At 39.0% G+C, this 20559-nt stretch overlaps 1 protein-coding gene across 2 annotated transcripts in view; it reads right to left on the bottom strand.

Moving 5' to 3' along the window:
* Nucleotides 1-20340, bottom strand: part of FGF10 (fibroblast growth factor 10) — a 59446-nt gene extending 39106 nt beyond the window's left edge. For both annotated transcript variants that reach the window (XM_054285040.1, XM_054285049.1), the window contains exon 1: nucleotides 19843-20340. In XM_054285040.1, coding sequence (XP_054141015.1) covers nucleotides 19843-20179 — 337 coding nt within the window. In that variant the 5' untranslated portion in view covers nucleotides 20180-20340. The remainder of the gene's footprint in view (nucleotides 1-19842) is intronic.
* Between the last annotated feature and the right edge of the window lie 219 nt (nucleotides 20341-20559).

Below are 20559 nucleotides of genomic sequence, written 5' to 3'. Positions count from 1 at the left end.
TCAAACAGATTTAAAAGATTATTGTGCTGCTGCTCTGAAGAAGCAGGAATGAGGTGAGACAGAAGTGAATTGCCACACTTTGAGCTCACTGGCTGACCTTCCAACCGTTCCTCAACTTGTTCCTGCACACTCCAAAGCATAAAACTGCCTCCTCTCTCTTCAAAAACAGTAAAGAAAGTGGTGTTGGAATGTAAGAAAACATTATACCAAGAGATAAAGGGAAGCAGCTACTTGCCCTTTCGTTTCTTTGTTTTGCATAGGAGATAACTGATTTAACTGGAGTTTGGTCTGAAATAATCTTAAATGAGACATGATTGTCCTAAGGACTGCATTTGTTTGAAAACCTTATGCCTTCTGGTTTTTAACCCAACACCTACATGGATTCCACTAAAAAGAGAGGAATGATTTATCAGGATGTTTGCACTGCACTCTTGACAACACTTCTGTTTAAACAGTTTTAGTATTTTCCCCAAAAACTTAGCATTCAGCTCAACAGAGAAAAAATTCTTAAACTTGAAAAATATGCCTACAGAACCTCAAAAGTTCTTGACAAGTACAATATATGCAGGTGTTCTACCAAATTTACTACAAGGTTTTATTTAAAAAAAGAAAGATTAAGTACTTTAAAATAAAAATGAAGGATTGGAAAAGGACTGTTTGGCTGTTAAGTGTTGGTAGGGCAGGCAGGAATCTTTTTGCTTATATATATGAAAGAAATATCACACAGAGGCTATGCAGCTGACTTACAAATTTATTTCTATGCATAAATGGGTCATGCACGATGTACAAGCATGTATGAAAACTTCGAAATGCAAGTGCAGGAGCTGGGCAAGTGCAGCACTCTTGCTTTGCTAATGATAGCTGCTCCCAGATTGTTTATGTAGTGTGCTGAGAGTGTCAACTGATGTGGAGAGTACTGGAAACTTTCAGGCGTAATTAACCTCTGCAGCCTCTTAATGTAGTTTCACCTATAATCCACGGGTCTATATCAGAGAAGAGCAAAGACTTTGTTTAGGCCCAATTGAAACATTTCACAGAGAAGTGACTGATTAAAGCCAGACATACAGACAGCGAAAGAAAAGCAAAACAGGGAAAAAAAAAAAGTAAAAAAAAAAAAGAGGGGGAAAAAAAAAAGAAAGTAAAAAAAAAGAAAGTCATGTGGTGCCCATTATCTCCATATATCAGCTGCAACAGTCCACACTTCTTCTGTGACATCCTGATGCATCAGGGGAGGACTAAGAATAGCTTTGGCTGATATATCCCTCTTAGAATGACAGGAACAGGTGAAATTATACCCAAAGGCTTCAGGAAATACAGCTTTTTGTCACAATATGGAAAAAATCACAGTTGTCAAGGTTTTCTTCTGTCCCTTCATCAACACAGAAGCAAGAGACCTGTATTGTGGCATATGCAAACACACAACCCCACAAAGCACACTTTCATAAATACAAATCTGTTTTTACCATAAAAAATATACAAATTCATGAAAATTTATCCTGGTTGCTCAGCTTGCACTATATCCAGAAAAAAACGTAGTTGTCTTGCTTGTCCTGAAAAAATGTCAGGGAAAGCAATGTTTCGGCTTGGGGAGGAGAAAACAAGCATATTTCCTAATGTTTATACTGAATCCATTCACTTAGCAGGAGGAATGAAATGAAGGTGGAGCTCTGCCTGTTCCCTTCCACATGTGGGACAGAGCAGGAATGACCCATGGGGAGGTTTCTGCAAGAAAATCAGCAGTTCTGTGTGCAGTGTTGAGCCATAATGGGTATGTGCTGCCATTCTCTAGTATTTCTAATTCAACAGCCCCCAGTGACAGAAGCTACCAAGCTGGAAATGTCTCCTACTTCAGCCATAGAGGCATCAGTGCCTTAAGCCTCAAGTACTGACTTAGACGTTTCATAAACTGTGAAACTTCTTGCCTGGACCAAGAACTTGGACACAGGCCTGTGCAAAACACAACATAGTCATTCTCTGCCTTTAGCATCATGTCAGCAAAGAGCCTGATTATTTTGGCAAAGAATACTACAACTGTCTTCTGAGCATTTATTTTTTTCTTCAATTCTTTTCCTTTTTTGAATTAGTAAGCTGTACATGGAATTTTTTATAACCAAACATTATTTCATTTGAAAATATCACTAAATAAATTTCATTTCCCCATAGAAGTAATGGGCTTCAAACAAATTTGCAGTTCAACTTTCTAAACATTATGATAAAATCAGTTTTTTATACTTCTAAAAGAAACAGAGAAACATCTTGTCAAACTTATGATAGTGAAAAAGAAAATTAAATTGGACAGTTTTCATGACATATTTCTAACTAATTCCCAGAAAATGTCATCCTTCATCTAAGCAGACATTATTTTGTACTTTGATTTTGTAAGACAATCTTTCTCAATATTTCTTATTCACTCTATTTGGAAAAAGCTTTGGCATTTCAACATATTTAAGAAAGTAGAGAAAATAAGTTTTTTCAGTGAAACACCCATTAACTAACATTATCCTTTCAAATTTCATGTGGCCTTATGTGCAGATCAATGAGATTTACATTTCTGACATTACACAATCAATATCTTAAATTCACTTTTGTCTACATCACTCATTTGTCTGCATCACTGCATTCCAACCATCACTCTTGACAGAGTACTTCAACCTTTTCAACACTTTGCACTGTCAAATACACTGAGAACCAGGCCTAGGCCACACTTTGTTTACTAATGGGAGAGAAAGCAGCCATTGCCAAGTGCCAGAAATGAGGTCTGTTTCAAGGCTCACTAGCTTTGGTAACTCACTTGGTAACCTGGGCATTCTTCTTTAAGGTCTTGGACATGGTGCACAGATCTAGTTTAAGGCCAGGCACCTAGAAGCAGTTCTTGAAAGTCAGGAAATGAAAGCATTACCTCACAAGAAAAGAGCATGTCCAAACAGATCCAAGCAGATCACTAAGAAATACTTCAAATTAAACTGCCCCCCAGAAAAGGTATTAAACCTAGGACTGGAAAACAAGAAATCTATGTTTTTAGGGTGTGATATAGTAATTAAAATCCCCAGCAAGACACATAGCTCATTTACCTGTGTGAATGCCGCTACCTTGCTTTGCATTCAGACCTAATGGAAGATCACAGAATAACAGAATGTTCTGAGCTGGAAGGGACCCACAGGGATCATCAAGTCTAACTGTTAAGTGAATGACCCATACAGGGATTGAACTCATAATATAATGTTATTAGCACCATGCTCTGACCCACAGAGTTAATCTCAGGGGCAAGATAGTGGGCTGTGTTCTAGCGCACTGTTCTCTGCTTAGCAATGAACTTAGCACATCAAATTTAGCAGAAGAAAAGAAAAACGGGAGAATACAACTGCCTCCTACATGTACATTGTGTAGTAAACTGTACAAAACAAAATTTTTGGGTCAGTTAAGGATACTACTTGGCTGAAATAGCTTAAAGAGCGGCTCTGATTAGCATGATATCATAGAATCATTAGGATTGGGAAAGATCTCCCAGGTCATTGAGTCCAGCATTCGACTGAACACCTTGTCAACTAAACTGTAGCACTAAGTGCTATGTCCAATCCTTTCTTGAACACTTCCAGGAATGGTGAATCCACCTGCTCCTTGGGCAGCCCATTCCAATGTTTAACTGACATTTCAGAGAAGAAATTCCTCCTGATATCCTACCTGAACTCCCCCCGCTGTAGGTTGAGGCCATTTCCTCTTGTCCTGTTGACAGTATTTTGGTTGAAAGTCAGAACTATTTGTAGCCTTTCTACTGTGGAACAGCCAAAAAATACAGTGAGCAAACCTATTTGGAGTTGACTGAACTTGTTAAAGTTCTGAACAGACTTATATAATGAACACTGGTGATAACAGGAGCTGTTGTTAAGATTCCCAGGAGGTTTTCTTTGGTTCTCCTTTTCTGCAATTTGACAGATTTTTAATTAACAGACACACACTTATACATAAGTATAACAAATGCCTGTGCCAAGGCTGTTCCTGGAACAGAGCTTCCCAATCATCATAAATCACAGAGCAATGCTGTTTCCTTCCTGATCCTGGGGCACAAGGCCTGCCTGGCTACTTTGGAGTGATCCACCAAAGGCTGATGTTACAAGAAGTCAGGGAAAGATAAATAATCATTGTTTTTTCATATGGTAAGTTCACTGGCTACCTATTACACAGCTTTACAGAACTTCCCTATTCCAGACCAAGAGCCACAAGCCACTCCCCACATACTCACAGCTCCCAAGCTGCCACAGACACATGTTTGTCCGTGGGAGAGGCCATTTTGTGAATGACACATTTTGGAAATATGGTAAAGTTATCATTGCTGCCAGGCATAGGCTGCTGTTCCACAGAAACTGCCTGCTGGAATTATCCTGTAAGAATGGTTCCAATATGGTTTTGCCTTTGAAATTTATGGAGATAATGAGAAGACAGAGTTTCTACAGTAGTTGGAAGGAACAAAAAAATGAGGAGTTTATTGTAGCAATTCAGAGAGCTCCTACCTCCTCATTGCATCTTGCAGCACAATAAATTATTTTTTAATTTCCTTTTCCTCTTTATCCCACAACTGACCTTTTCCTTTGGCTATTTCAGCCTTCTGCAAAGCTGACACCTGCAACCTCTTCCAGGACTGGCACAGCTCATGAAATCAACTAGTATTTACTCCTGGACTAGGTTCTAAGGTGGTATTTTAAGGTGTTGAAAGGGTACTCTTGATAGAAATTGAAATCACAGTGGGAATAAATTGACTACTTTACATTGCCAATTTCAGAGATATACTAGAAAAACATAACTGAAATCCTGAGACTCTGGACTGGGTCAAAACACCATCCTCTCTCTCCAGAGAGTAAATGATTTTGGTAATTTTATTTCAAATGTCACTCAATTTTTAATACTCTCTTTACTTTTTTGTCCCCCCTTTTAAAACATCTCTTAAACCCTTTTGAATCATGCCTAAAGGAAAAAAACTATACCAGCCACTCTTATGCTATTTCCCCAGATGGAGCTTAGCTGCTCTCCAAACACTCCAATGTATTCTTGCTTTATGGAACAAAATTCAGAGTGGCTGAAATCTTTTATTTATGCCAGTAAAGCTAAGATGTGTGATTTTGCTTGGGGGAAGATTTGAAATGCTAACATGAGCTGGGTAGATTTAATAACCTCCAGTTGAGGAGTCAGAACAAGTTGCTAGAGGACTTCTTCTCTACTCACTTCTGGTAAGGATTCCCTGATTGCAATAGTTTCTTTTCAGACTTGCTTCTCCTGCCCTTCAGTAATCACTTCTCCTTGATTCCTGGGTGAATATCTTTTCTTCTAGGAGATCTCTCCTAAACATTAGCTTATCCATACAAGCTTAACAGTATGAAAATGAGGCAAATAAAACTATGAATTTTGACTCTGTATGCAAAATCTTCTGGTTTTCAGACTGCGTAATTTCAAAAAGACAGACTCTCTACAAATGGTATCTGTAGTGAATACATTAACAGCACTTTAAACATTTATCTTTCCTGATAAAACAAACTCAGCTCCCAAACTCTTCCAAGGGATACCTTATGGGTTACACACAGCTCCTAACTTTGCTCATTAAGAACACTCCATTATCAAACATTGACAACTTTCTTTACTCCACTGTCTGAGGGGCACTTTTACCAAGAGACTGCACTTTCCAAAACCACCGTATTTCAATAGAATTGTCTATTGTCTCTAATTAATCACTTTTGTAGACTTTTCCTCTGTTTTCTATATCCTAAATAAGATAAATTATCTTTAAATTTGTCATCCTGTCTGTCATACATACACATTTATGTTGGAGAAACATTCTGCTATAAAAATTGAACAGTATTACCCTTTATCCTCCTATTCCCCTATCTATTAAGAATGAGAACATCACCCTTGTATTGTGAACACAAAATAATGAAGAGAGTAGAATCATCAGTCTATGGCTTTACAGTGGAATAAGCTTGAGTAAAGACAAAAGAGTGAAAATCCTGATCTTTAAACTCTCTACCTCAGTCCTTGTCTCCAAAGAAGAGGAAAATATCACAGCCATGTTTCAAGTTTGGATTAAGGAATGACTATATAGATGAAAAATTCTAACATTGGATAGCGGATCTAGAACATATTACTAGATTTTCTGTAACACATGAGAATTTAACTACTTGTTACAATCGGTTTTGCTGCAACTCAACAAACTTTCAGCTACTACTTATTGAAAGTAACCATGGAATTATTGTTCTGAATATCACTTCAGTAAAACAGTCTGTAAGCCCAACACAGGACTCTGTAATACTGTCTCTTTCTAAAGAACTCTTACCCAGTTGAAAAGTTCACCTTACCATATCAGTTATTTTTGTTTAGAATATATTAACTTTTTGTTCCTAATGGAAGCCAGTTAGAAAAATGAGGGTGAGAGGTTAAACATACATCTGGTCCCCCTATTTAACATAGAGGTTTATCTTTTGCATGTTGCTGATGATAATTTAGAAGAGAGGGGGGCAAAAAGGAAAAGCACATTTGTATATTTTTCTGTTATGAAAACGGCAGCCTTCATTTTTCATTTGACATATGAAATAGCTCTGCCATAAAAGCTTGTGCTTTTCAGCTTTGTGTTTAATTGTTGGAGCCAAGAAAAGGAGGTGAAGAAATAAGACAGATTTTACTTTTGCTAGTAGGACATAGTCGGCTATAGCAAGCATGGCTCTCATTATGCTTAAGTGAATTAGTCTGTTTCCTTTAAAAAAAAGGAGGGGGGTAAAAAAGGAGAGATTAACAAGCCACCAAGGACCTGCTGTAAGACTTTGACACTTTTAGTGGCTTGTGACAAATGACTTGTGAGTATTAGCTCTCCTTCAGAATCAGAAAACAAATCTACCATTTGGATAAGGAATGCAAAAAAAAAAAAAAAAAAAAAAAGGCAACAGCAACAAACTCTGCTACAAGGTCATGCTGACTAGGACTCATTACCAGTGGAAAAAGAGAGCTGAAGAACAGGTAAGTTCTTTAACTGACTAAACTCTGAAATTACTTTTGGATGTCTAGAAATCTCTAATATTTGTCATCCTTTTCTAGGTAAAAAATATGTTACAGTCCTTCAGAAGTTATTCATATCTTCATATATTGCAACAATGGCACATATTTCTACTTATTCTCAAGAGGTGTTTTGGGCCTGGGATCAGCTTAGAGGCTCTTCTCTGGACTCATTCCAAGAGCTAAATATTTTTCTCAAGCTGGGACAAAATATAAGTGTGCTCTTCAGTTAGGCCTCTACAGATTCCTTGGAAGCATTATCTTATGTGCTACATTATCTGCACTGTCCTGCAATCTACCCTTGCATTATCAGTATATCTGAAAAGGGAATTTTGCATCCAGAACTTCTGTAGTTCAGCACACAAAACACATCTATAAATGAAGAGCTTATATATACATACTGACTCTTTGGAAAGCAGAAACATTCTGAAACCTTCATGAAAAAATATTTAGTTGAAAACCCAACACTGAGAGTACTAGCAAATGCCTGACTGAGTTGATTCAAACACCAAAATTACATTCCCTTCCCCATTATGGGTTTAATGAAGTCTCATCTATAACTTCTAGTATAAAGTACAAGGTAATAGAAAGAATCCATATTTTTCTCTACTGGTGTTTTGTCTTATCATTAGATACTTTTTGAATCTGCATTGCTGTGTGAGCACATGTACGTATACCTCACATATGTTACTCCTGTTTAAAAAATTCTGAACTGTGATTAATGTTTGGAGGTCCCTGGATAAGAGACCTGACTCCACTTCCCCCAGTGGCAACTTTTTATAGCATTATTGAACTTAATAGTTCAGACAGCACTAAAGTTCTTAATGAATATAAGCATTGTGTTTTTCTTTTTTAAAAAATTCATTTTGGGTGAAAGAGTTACTGTAATTCAGTTGGTATTGAAAAGCTCTATCAGTCTTTATTATGTCCTTAGTATAGTTGGAAACAAAAAGGTTGTGTATTGCTGATATTAATGGTCTACTGTGTACATGTATAAAATTAACAAAACCAGAGAGTTCTACAGAAAAATTAATATAGATATTTTACAAGAATGTTTGTCTCTAAATATTCATCTTTGCAAAATGTTTCCTGTTTCATAAGGAGAATCAGCTGGAAGCAGAGTCCACAAATGCATGTGTGGCAGAACTAAAGGAATAAAGCAAGCATGGTGAATTTTGAGCAAATCTGGATAATGCTTTGAGGAATTATTTGGTGTGTGGTCTGAGGCAAGAAGCCACAGAGAGGCGGAAGTTAATCTTATGTACTCCCCAGCTGCAGATATGTCTTTTTGAGAGCTGACTGCAGCAGGAGAAACTGAAGAAATGACCAGGAGACCAGATTAATTCCACATGAGCCAAGTGTCAGCCTCATTATAAGTGTTTTCACTAAAGTTGAAAAGGCTTTAACTTGGATGGCTGTCATTTCAAAGCAAAGTTGTGACATGTAGAAGTAATTGTAATAAATTAAACTGAAAGAATAATGTCTGTGACACTAAAGGGGAAGTATCAATAATTTAAAAAAATGGTATAAAATAAATAAAACCCAAACAAATAATTCCAGTAGTTTAACTCCAATAGATTGACAGCATTTCAGGAAAATTAAGGCACTTCCAAAAGTACATAATACATTAATAGAATAAATATTAGGAGGATGTCATGCTCAAATTTCATTTGCTGATAGGCCTGACAGTAAAGAGAGTCAAATAACAATTATATTTTAACATGGAAATTATACAGATCCTTGAGCTGAAACACCATAAGGTTCATATCTTCAAAGCAAAAGAAATTTTAACATTGCTTGTGATCACAACGCTCATACCAGATCTATAACCAGCATAACCAGATCCAGTTTTATAGGACAGATCCAATGTCTGCCTCACTCATGCTATTTGGTTAGGGGATCTTTTTGACATTGATTTTTGTTTTGCGCTGTGCAAGAAATCTGTGGGTAATCTTGACATAATGCTTGCAAGAGGGGTAATATCGTAATTTTTTTTTTTAACTTGAGAGTTTCTTTCTGTTGAAAGACAAAAATACCTTAATTAAGGTACACAGACAGTTAACAGAATTAACAGACAATTCTGTTAATTCTTAACAGAATTAAGAAGTAGCCTATTCTTGCCTGCTCTATCAGATGACATTACCCTCTGGTAATCATCCTCAGTTTTTGTTTTTTTTCCTGGCACTTGTCATGGTGTTATTGGTTTATTTCACAGAAAATTGCCTTTCATAACACCCTTGCTTGTGTAGGAAGTATTTCTAACTTCATTTTATAAGTAGCAAAGAGCCAAGGAGAAATAAGACTCAAATATTCTCAGAAATTTTGAGGTACAATGGATAACCAGCATATAAGACCTAATATTCCCCAATACTTTATGGAATTCCTTATACTCAAATCTTAATTCCTGCAGACTATCCTCATGCCAAATTTTCCAGTCTTCTACCCTCTCTTTTTAAGCAGATTCCTACTCTGTGCTACTTGACAATCCCCATGAGGAGGACCATTAGGATTCCCTCATCTTCCTTTATCCCCTCAGTATTTCCACAGCACATGGTGAAGGACAATCATTCCCATAGTCCTACATCATTACTCCAGTCTGTACCTGCTTCAGTCTTGTATTGAGACAAAAATCCACCGTAGTCATTAAGAATCTAAAGTTCAAATAACCTGCAAGCTCTTCTATAAAGAAAGTTGGTATTGGACCTTTTCTTTCCTTTCAGACAACTGAACAGCTGCTCTGTGAGGTATTTCATTCAGATAAAAAGCATTTTCTCATCCACTGCCCTATAGCAAGGTATTTTATACCCTGCATTTACTGACAGTAATCTTTCTGTCCATAGGGTGTTCTTAAAATGTTTTCAGTATGCCAGTGCATTCGGTCTTGTAGTTTCTTAATATACAATAATCACCATATTTTAATCAATCAGCAGCTGCTGATCTTGACTGGTTTATGTCATATGAGAAAAGGAAGTACCAAGGAAAAGCTAATATAGGGTTGCTACATAGTTTAAATGCCATGGCAGGTACAGGCTGGGTTCCAATTGCCGCTCCTCAGGTTATTCAGACACAGAAAGCTGTAAATGAAATGGTCTGTTCATAGCACCTGGAGCACTATTTTCTTTTTAGCCTTGTCTCCCTTTCCCTGTCCAGCAGTATCTCCCACAGTATGTCATCAATAGGAAACATCATATTTCCCAGGGTAGATGGAATTACCAGTCTGCATGATCTCAGCATCTCCTTCCATCATTCTTTCCCCAGGAGCAGGGTTCCTGACAAACCAAAATCCAAGAAAAAAAGCAAAACTTCTTATATTGAATCTACCTTTAAGCCTCAGAAAGGGCAGAACCTGTACCTCCCAGCGCTTGCCCTACTGAATTTTCTATTAGCTGCTTAAGTGGTAGAAACAACTCATTGGACTAAGAAGTGAGTCTTGCTTATGTGTGCTCAGGGCTGTTTGGAAGAAAAGGTAATACTGCTTTATGAATAAAAGCGATCATACATGACTTTAAATGTCACTGTTCGTAATAACTGGACTTGCACATGTGATTTCATCAGCATCTTCACTTCTAGGAAGCTGAAACAATCATAATTTCCTTCCACATCTTACATTCTACTCACTTTCTAAGATATTTGTGTTAGAACCACATGAAGTGAAAATTTAAAGAGCTTGCAATGGTTTGTAGGTCAGAATGCCCAGTGAAACTAGGTTTGTCATAATTTTCTGCTCCAGTTTACATATGGTGGTGCCTTAACTCAGCTCTTCAGCCAAAGTATGAACTGCTGACCCAGCTACTAAAACAGTAGCACCAAAACTACACATGAATCTTAAATGGGAGGTTATATTTTCAGCATCTGAAGAGGCAGAGTAACCAGGCCTAGACAGACAAGCAGACAAACAGAAAGCAACCCCACCTTGGCTGATGAGGTTAGCTCTAGACTCTTCTTCTGTGTCTTTTCATGTTGCCATTAGTTTTGCAGTGACAGATCCTCAGTGAGCACAGAATTTCTGTGTTGCAGTTATTAGCACTAGTGTTTTGACAAGGGAAAGGTGTCCTGTCATCAGAATGTGAACCACATGCACCACTCTGCTTCCTCTGAGACAGGGCAGAGGGGCAGAGTCATGAGCCCAGGTTACAGTTCAGGGGAAGGTTTTCATTAGCTTGTCTCCAAGGGAAATGTGCCACAGGTACTAAGATAATTCATGAGGATAAGAGAGGTACTTCCAGATCAACTTCCAGATTGCCCTGTGAAGGATCAGAAGTTGGACACAACAATCATTGTGGGAGCCTTCTGACTTGGGATATTATACAGCTCTACAGCTTTATGACATGGTTTATATTTTTGTTGCTTACATTCAGGAAAAAACAGAGAAAAAAGAAGTATCTGGGAAATAAATGAGAAAAAAATTTGTTGTGTTGAAATTAAAAGACCGCCTCAGAGAATATTGGAAGCTTTAGCATCTCCTAAAATGTCATAATAAAATTGTGAGAAGAAGACACTAAACAGCAGTCTTATAAAATATTAATTGTGTTAAATGCAGTCATCTCCTATTCCATTCCAGAGCACACATTTTCCCTTGCTCACAGCAGCAACAAACTTGTAACTATGTATCTGCTTAAAATCCTAATGATAAGCTTGCAAAATATGACATATTTGATAACACACCACCAACCAAAACACTGTACTCCACTCTATTCCTTGCTCCAAAAGTCAAACCACTTGGAATTCTAGGGTAACTTGATGTCCTTCAGGTATATGTTTCTCTTAACAAATATAGCTTGTAGTATTAGCATACTGAAAAAATTAAGAAAAACCAACCAACTAAAACCCCACTTTTTTTTCTTTAATGCATAGCGTGTAGCTCTTTCAAATGGTTTATTACTTTCAAGGGGCAATTCACCTACCCTTCTTCTTGCAAGTAGTTGATACTGAATTTGATATTAGGAATAACGTAGGTTATTAATCTTCTCAAAGAGGATAAAATGAAGAAGAAAACCCTAGAACAGCTGCCAAATAGTATCTAATATCTACAGAACAGGGTCAGAGAAGACACAATTAAATTGGGAGTGGAACGTTCATATCCTAACACCAAGCACACACTTTTATACAAATTCAAAAGGCACCTTAATGTCTTCATAGTTTCAGTCTGTGACAAACAGATGTTACAGTGAGATCAGACAGAACAACGCAACATCACTGGCAGTTCACAGCTGCCAAAAGGGGTAAGCCATGCTCCCCCTCTCCCCACTTCTCTCCCACTCATGACACATGCTGCCCCCATTTCTTTCTTGTCATCCTTTCTAGTACTGATCTGGTACTTGTCACACATCCCACCCACTTCCTCTAATGCAGGCACAATATCATTGATTTATACCCAATCTCCACTTAGCACTGTGCCTTAATTCCAATTAAATAACATCCTGAATGATTCCAAAATGCTTCAGCATTCCCTCCCCAACTCCCACACATACTGACTACAGCTGCACAGCTGTGTGTCAGGAACCTAAAAGAAAACTTACATTTCATTTATTTCTATGAAATGTTTGAACCTCTAATATCAGTGGCAGAATAAAGAAGAGCAAAGAGACTCCTCACAATTCCCCCACCCCCCTCAACCCCCTCATTTTCACTTCTGCTCTCCACATAGGAAGACGAGTCAGGAATGGCAAAAAACAACTATGTCCTTCACATATGTTTTCCACCACGAAAGGAGCAGGCGTCATATTTCTTTCCTAAATCAAGGTTTATGAAAGATCTGATCTTCTTCTTTATTTTTATATAACATTCATGATCATTCATATTCCTGCTATCCATAACCTTTTCCTCTCTTTGACAATACCAAAAATTATGGAAGAGGGAAAACGAAAAGGAATAAAACTGTTTGGTGTAGTTTCAACATTTCCTTTTTTCTTGAAAGTCAGCTTCGATGTGCGTGAAAATTCCTCTTTAACTGTAGAAGATATACACTCTGACAGATTATTTAGAGGTAAATGTGAAAGGGGACAGGCTAATAATTCTTTAGGCTAACTATAAAATAGGGGAATGCTTTACAGCTGACATTGTGAGTATATCAACCCAGTAATTGGATGCACGTGTTAGTAGCAGTAAAAAGGCACTGTCCAGTTGTCCACCTTACATGGGAATCTACTTTGAGCATATTCTTTGATTTATTGTTGCAATTAGAACTGAATGTTCAAAGAAAGAACACGAGTGACCTAATTTAAAAACAGTGCCTTTAAAGCCACTATTTAGTATGAGACTTGGCTTACTTGTAACCATTTCTTTCCCCTGCAACTTCTATTTGTTGCACCATACACATGAAGCGCCAAAATAAATTTTAATAATCTGCCCAATTAATGAATTAATTTTTTAATATTCATTCTGTGATTAAAGATTTAGCCACTTCCTTCTGACTCCTACCCTTGAAGATTTTAATTCTCTTCATAAACACAGCGAGCTTTCCCAGGCTGACTTTTCAAAACTTCATGAAACACTGTTTCCTGTCTCCTTTTTACTATGTTGTAACCAACAGAGATGTTTTACAAGAAATTGGCGCAAGAACCAGAAGCAATTAGGGGAGCTAGGGAAGGATCCCTCTAGTTAACGGAACTAATGTTGGAAGCACCATTAACTACTTTTCCCTGTTAAAGCATCTGTGCAATTAAAGGATGTAAGATAGCAAAATATCACATAAAAATAAATTGTCAAAGAAGGAAAACTTGTTTGACAGGTACACACAGTTAGACTAGTGCCACTAATACACCTACCAATTGAGAAACAAACATGTGCTAAGACTAACTAAACTGGTCCTCCATTTCTTATCTGGTAGTTTGGTATACACAGCCCAAAATGAGCAAGGGTTACTTTTTCATGCAGCCTCATCATTCTGACATTGGTTGGCAATGCTGATAAACAAAATATTTGTGATGTTCCAAGTGACAAAGAGGTCATTAGACAATATACCCCAGAATATTAGGATAAGGTAGTTCAGTGATATATACCACTGCAAGCAGTAGTAGCAAGCATTTAAATGAGGAAGCTGAAATTTCAACCTGGTACTAGCTTGAGGAAAAAGAGACTGTAAGAGCTTGATTCAAAAAGCTCTCCATCGAATAGAAAACAATGTTTTGTCAAGGCATATCAATGTCAAGAAGGGAGTATATAAGAAATCCCAAACCAACCAAGTAATTTCTCTGCTTTGTTGACACTATCATCCCAAATACTAAGCCTAGAAATAGAAGCAAAACATTATTTACATATACTTTTTTTTCCTATGTAGAATCTTTCTTGTGGAATTAGATTACTTTCTCATAGGAAAAATCAGCAGTCTGCCTCACATGAGTTGTTGCTCTATGTTCATACAGGTACCTGCGATTTTTAACTTAAGACACAGTTTAACAAGATATGCGCATAGAAAAGTTTTCTTTTTTTTTTACATGAAAGACTCTGCAATAAATGAAAACTCCCCTATTGCAGGATCTGATCTGACTCTCATTTGAAGTGAAAAGGCCCCTATTCACACACACAGTTCAAAGACATCTGAAAGTCATCTTAAAATGCCTTATTTCAAAACAGAGGATCTTATCCTATGAGTGAATGCATCCAAGATGTTTCAGAAGTGTAAGCACATTCTATACTGCTCACTCAGCTAATGCCATCTTCAAGGGAAGTTTTGACTGAGCCACTACCTGTGAACCCTCCCATTAAAACAGAAACATGGCATCTCTAAACCTGTACGTCCATGTCCCTTATTTTCCTTCTTCTGGGGTTTGGGAACAAACTTCCAGTTGCTCCTAACTCTTGGGATTTTATTTTTTTTTTTCCCAAGTGGCTATAAGTTAGATTTATGGAGACAAAAAGACTTCTTACAACTGTGTATTTTGAAAAGATTTATGACAGGGCTACAGTATCAGCATGGAGGGTCCACAAGGCAGGAATGCAGTAAGGGTAACAGGAGAGTGTCATGTAGACATTAAATAGTACAATTCTTTCTACATTCATAAATCCTAAGTGCCTACGGTTTTATACTGCTGGTTATAAATTATATAACTGAGTTCTACAGACTAAAAGCAAAAACCGAACCAAACAAAAAAAAAAAAAAAAAAAAAAAAAAACCAAACCCAAAACCAAAAACAACGACGACAACAACAAAAAACCTACCCAAAAATGAGAAATCATGTCCTTAAGAACATACACATTTCACAGTAAGGAACCAAGTTTTCAAATTACTTCACTCATTATTATTTCCTATTTTAAGTATTTTGATTAGTAAAGCCATAAAACAGAACTCTTAGGACAGTAAACGAGCAAAACACTAGTCAGTCTTTAGAAAAACAGTGAAAAATTCTCACATTAATTTACAAACACATATGATAAGGAGTCAATAATCCCAAACAGTTAGTTTACAAAATGTTTGGTAGGAAAAGAGTCTATTTTATCAATTATTCTAATCTGCTTGGAGCTTCATAACTGATGTTAAGGTACCTATGGCACTTTATTGTCTTTCCTGCACCAGAGGTATGGTGAAAAAAATTAGTATCAAATAAAGTATACCTAATCAAAACACACTTAATGCTATTTTTTGGCATATAAACCAATCTAGAATACAAATACCTATTTATATGTCACGTATATATGAACACAATTAAAATCCTCATTAGTAATGTTCAGCACTTCTAGTAGTTAAGTGGTTGTTTACAATCTTTTGGGCTAAAGAATGAGGGTCAAAACTTTCTTCTTTCACTCACTATGTGGTTAAGCTTATCCCATGCTAACCAAAGCAAAAGCAAGGACTATCAGGGAATTCAAGAGTTCCTAAAGCTTAGTATAAAAGATAATTGAATACTCAGAAGAAAAGCCCGGAATAGGTTAGCCTGTGGGAAGTAGCTAATTATTTCTTGCTAGCTCCCCTGACATACAATTTCATTCTGCAACAAAGTGCCTTTTTCTTGAAATAGACCACTTGGGTTGCTCAGAAGACAAATAAATAGAATATCTTTGCTTGGAATGGCTTTGCTTGAACTAAATTACCTTACACAGTTGAGGATGCAGACCCTCGTTGTCCACCTCTTTGAGCAGAGGTGACACCAGGCAGTGGCTGTGCCGCCATCTACTGTAGGTTTTGCATAGCACCGCTTGGTCCAAAGCCCGCAGGGATCCCTCCAGCAATCCTTCCCACTCCTCTCCAGGCTCAGTGACGCGGACTGCACTCCCTGAACGTGCACCTAAATAAGAGCCTGGTCCTGCAAACTTTGCTCAGGCAGAACGCCCTCCACAGACTGCAGGTCAGCTGCTGCTAAAGGAGTATTTGTTGTTGTTCTTCTACTAATAAGGTTTGTCCTGCAAATTTGAAGTTTGTGTGCCCTATAGTACTGTGAATGGTTACCTCAGAAGACAACTGAAAATTGTATAGCACTGAGACATACATTCAAGTTTTCTTGAACCTGCTTGTCATATATCATGTAGCTTTAATGCATGTCAACCATTAATCCCACAGAGATTCTCTATCTTAATCAAGAGAACTGTCAGTGTGGGATTCAAGTCAGAATCTGCATACATGCAGTTCCCTCTCAATTTTAATATTTGTCTTTAGATTCTTTTGCTGATCCCAGAGCTCAAGGTATAGTGAAAGCTTTTGTTATTGCTCTTTGGAGGATTTTTGGATTGTTGGTCCCCCATCTAGTGTGTAAGCCTCCAGAAAACACTACAGCTCTCTTTATTGGTGCTTGTGAAGGGCTCTGTCAAGAACAGGGGCAAGGGACTTCACAGCTGTGGTGCTGTAGGACAAGGTAGTAGTTGTATTTTGAGGATCAACTTCCAGATGTAAGGAAAAATAAAGTGTCCTACATCTATCTAGTGACAGACACCTCCAGCCATGCCAAGTGCTACAAGTTCTGCCAGTTTTCTGACAGAACAGTCAGGAACCACCTGGTACTCCGCAGGTAGAGAAAGGATGATGGAATAGTTCCAAGCAATCAAGTCGGAATACAGCTGCCAGGGTAAACTTTAATTTAGTGCACTCTACACAATATTTATAGAGCTAATCCATGAATGCTGTTTGAGCCGTTCACAGGCTGGAGAGTAAATTCTGCTTTCTGAATGTTTATTCTGAATTTCTCCAACTGTTCTTCTTACGTGACAGTGCTTAACTGGCAGAGAGCCATGAAGGCTGTTGTCTAATTACACAACATATCACGATCTTACAGACCTACTGATAAGGCTTTACTTCAGCATAAACGAATTTTAAACATTAGCATATGAGAAAATTAGCCTCCAAATTAGAATATTTCAGTCTTGTATGTCAATAGTCACTCTTATTTGTTTAGGAAAACATGGTTTCGGAGGGAGAAACTAATTTTAGAGATTAAATAGCTTGTAATGTTAAACAGGCTACAATTTAGTGGCCTCTCTGGCTAACCCTATGCAAGGCAGAAATGTATTCACATGTAATTACTTATTTCAGACCATGTGAGAGATACCATATCTTTGCATGGAATCAGTCCAGCTGGGGATTACAGCAGTATTATGATAGCACTGCTACACATGATGCTGTGAAAAACAGATTTAGTGAATTCACTTGCAACATTTTGCTACACAAACAGCCTTGAATAAAGGCACAATAAATATATTTTTAAATAGTCTCAGACTATGTTTTTACACAAAAGACAATGTCAAACTCCATATTTTAATCAGTATGAATCAGCAACATAGAACTCAGACTTCTGTCAACAGGATGGGAATAGTTTTGAGCTGAAGGATGTTCACTAGGTCTGCCGTTGTGATGAAGTACAGTGGGGAAGCTGCAAGTTTTAAGATGACGGCAGTCCTTTCTTCGCTGCATGTAATCTTCAGTGATAGGATGCAATTATGTATAATAAAGGCATTGTTTTGTTTTTATATGAAAAAAACCTACATTCTCCTCTGTGCAGATACTGTGCAGATGTGGCAGTAACCATGACATCTCTGAGAAGGCAATTCTCTTTCTGATGCACTGACTGAAAAACCAGGACACACCGTGCACACCCCCTCCCACAGTCGTGGGGGGTTGTTCTTGCACGTAGCCTGAAAAGGTAGGACCTTGTATTTGTGCATTTCAGTCTATTCTGCCTCTTCTTGGCAGGACTTTGCAAAAGTTCAAGCATGTGGGTAAGTTTACTCACTGAGCAATTCTGCTGGCAAAGTGGGACTGCTCAGATCTGTAGCTACTTCCCTGTGTACGCTGCTGTCAGAGTGGGCACCTTACAGCCCTTTATGGCAGCAGTGTGCTATACAGAACGGTTTGCTGTTCTCAGAGATGCATGCAAAGCTTTCAAAATCCCATTTTAGGGGTGCTGTTCTCCTCCAAATCCAAAGGTAATCTAAGAAACACAGTTCTAGGACTTCATTCCATACAAATTCATCAAAGTTAAGCCTCCCTCACAGCTCTGCTTTTTTTAAGAATTTGCCTTTCTATGTAATACAGAACGGGAGGTGGTAAGATTCAGCTGCTTTGACATCTAAAGCATTTATAAACATTAGAATGTGTGATAAAGCATGAAGTTGCAAGGTGGAGCAAGTGAAGCAGTGACACATGATACTCCAACCCTTTTCTCACTGTTTCTAAAGTTATATTATGGTATTTACCAGAAATACAGCTGAATTAACAGTAGTGTCTGTCATATAGCAAGGCAACCTGCTGAAGGACTCCGTATTTTACACATTAGCTAGCAAGGGATCTACTTAATTCGCTTTCAGTTGTTTTAATTTAACGGCAGATTTATTCCCGGGTTTATCTGGATTTATGTAAAACAACACAAGAACCAAAATGTTGTTCTTTACCAGTTGAAGAAAGCCTTAGAGTCTCCTCGAGTTGCCTAACAGAGCTTACTTTCTCAGCATGTTCCTATAGTGGGACATAGTTAAGATTTATAAGAGAAAGCAATACATTGTGATTTAGTACAGTTCAATTTGAGATTGCACAGGCAGGAAAACCAAGTAAAGGGTACATTTCAAGCACTAACAGCCAAAAAATTACATTACCAGAAACACACTATTACTAAGCATCTAATTAGTTCTAGAGAAAAGCTCGAAACTTCAGCTATGGGCACCGCCATATGACTTTGGCTCCGAAATAATTTATTAAAAAAAAAAAAAAAAAGAGAAAGAAAGAAAGAAAGAAAAGGACAATGAAACGCGTGTGAGGTCTGTGGGAAGGCAGCCCCAGATGTTTACAATGGAGCGAGTAGCGGTATAGCGGCGCGGCAGCCCGGGACCGGCGGGGCGCAGCGCGGCACCGCCTCCGCCGCACGGCGGGCGGCAGCGCGGGCGCGCACGGGCTCCGGCTCCGCGGGCAGCCCCGGCGGGAGCCCGGCCCCGGGAATGAACAGCCCTGCTCCGGGAGCGGGCCGCGGGGAGCGCGGAGCGTGCGGGCAATCGATTAATTGTTCCAATGCAGCGCTCTCGTCAAGGCGCCCTAATGACAGGGGATAATGATTTTCAGATTCAGGAGACAATGTCCCCCACACACTCCCCGCCACTTCCTTGAAAATCTTTCTAATTTGCTCTTCTGCCTGGCGAAGAAACAAACGGTGCTCAGCGAGGCCATTTGCAAAACAAATGTAACCGGAGCGGTTCGCAGATACGGGCTGTCCGGGAGCGGCGTCCCCGAGGAGCCGAGCCGAGCCCACCCAGCCCTGCCGTGCTCCCCCTCCCCTCCGCGGCGCCACCTCTCCCTCTCCCGTCCCTTCCCTTCTCTGTCCGGCCGGGGCTCGGGCGCTCGGCCCGGGGAGCAGCGGCCCCTGCCCGGCAGCGCGGCGGCAGAGCTGTACTTACTGAACGGGCAGTTCTCCTTCTTGGTGCCGCTGACCTTGCCGTTCTTCTCGATCTTGAGAAAGTACTTGTTGTAAGAATAGAGCTTCCTCTTGCGCACGTCTCCTTGGAGGTGATTGTAGCTCCGCACGTGTCTCCCCGCACTGGAAGGAGAGGAGAAGGACGAGGGGAAGGAGGAGGATGATGAAGAAGAGGAGTTGGTGGCCTCCGGGGACAGCATGTCCTGGCCGAGGTCATGGCAGGTGACAGGCACAGAAGACACCAAGAAGAGCAGCAGCAAGCAGCAACAAGGCAGGTGGGAAAAGGCTGAGGCACCATTTGTCAGTATCCATTTGCACATTGTACTGAAACTCTGGGCGCTGGAAAATGTCTTATCAAATGAAACATACTGGAAGGGTAAAACCTGGTAAAAGGCAAGTGGAGAGACGGTGGTTGCTGCTTCTGGTTAGATTCGTCTGAGCTCTGATCTGGCCTGAAGTAAGTGCACCAACATCCATAACTCAGGGGACAAATCGCCTCAGAAGTTGCTGCCTTTTAATCCTTCGAGTCCTCCCTCAGAAAAAAGAGCTGTTGGTTGTTGGTTTGGTTTTTTGGTGGGTTTTTTTTTTTTTTTTGGGTGGGGGGGTTGCTGTGGTTAATCCTCTTTTCTTTTTCCCTTCCCCACCCCCCCCCACATGCACACACACTCCCCAACCTGGTTTGAGACTTTCCAGTAGTTAT

This window comes from Melozone crissalis, unplaced genomic scaffold (assembly GCF_028551555.1).
Source record: "Melozone crissalis strain CALT ecotype California unplaced genomic scaffold, PUWL_Pcris_2 ptg000005l_1, whole genome shotgun sequence".
Lineage (NCBI taxonomy): Eukaryota > Metazoa > Chordata > Aves > Passeriformes > Passerellidae > Melozone > Melozone crissalis.
This window is presented reverse-complemented; position numbering and strand designations above follow the sequence as displayed.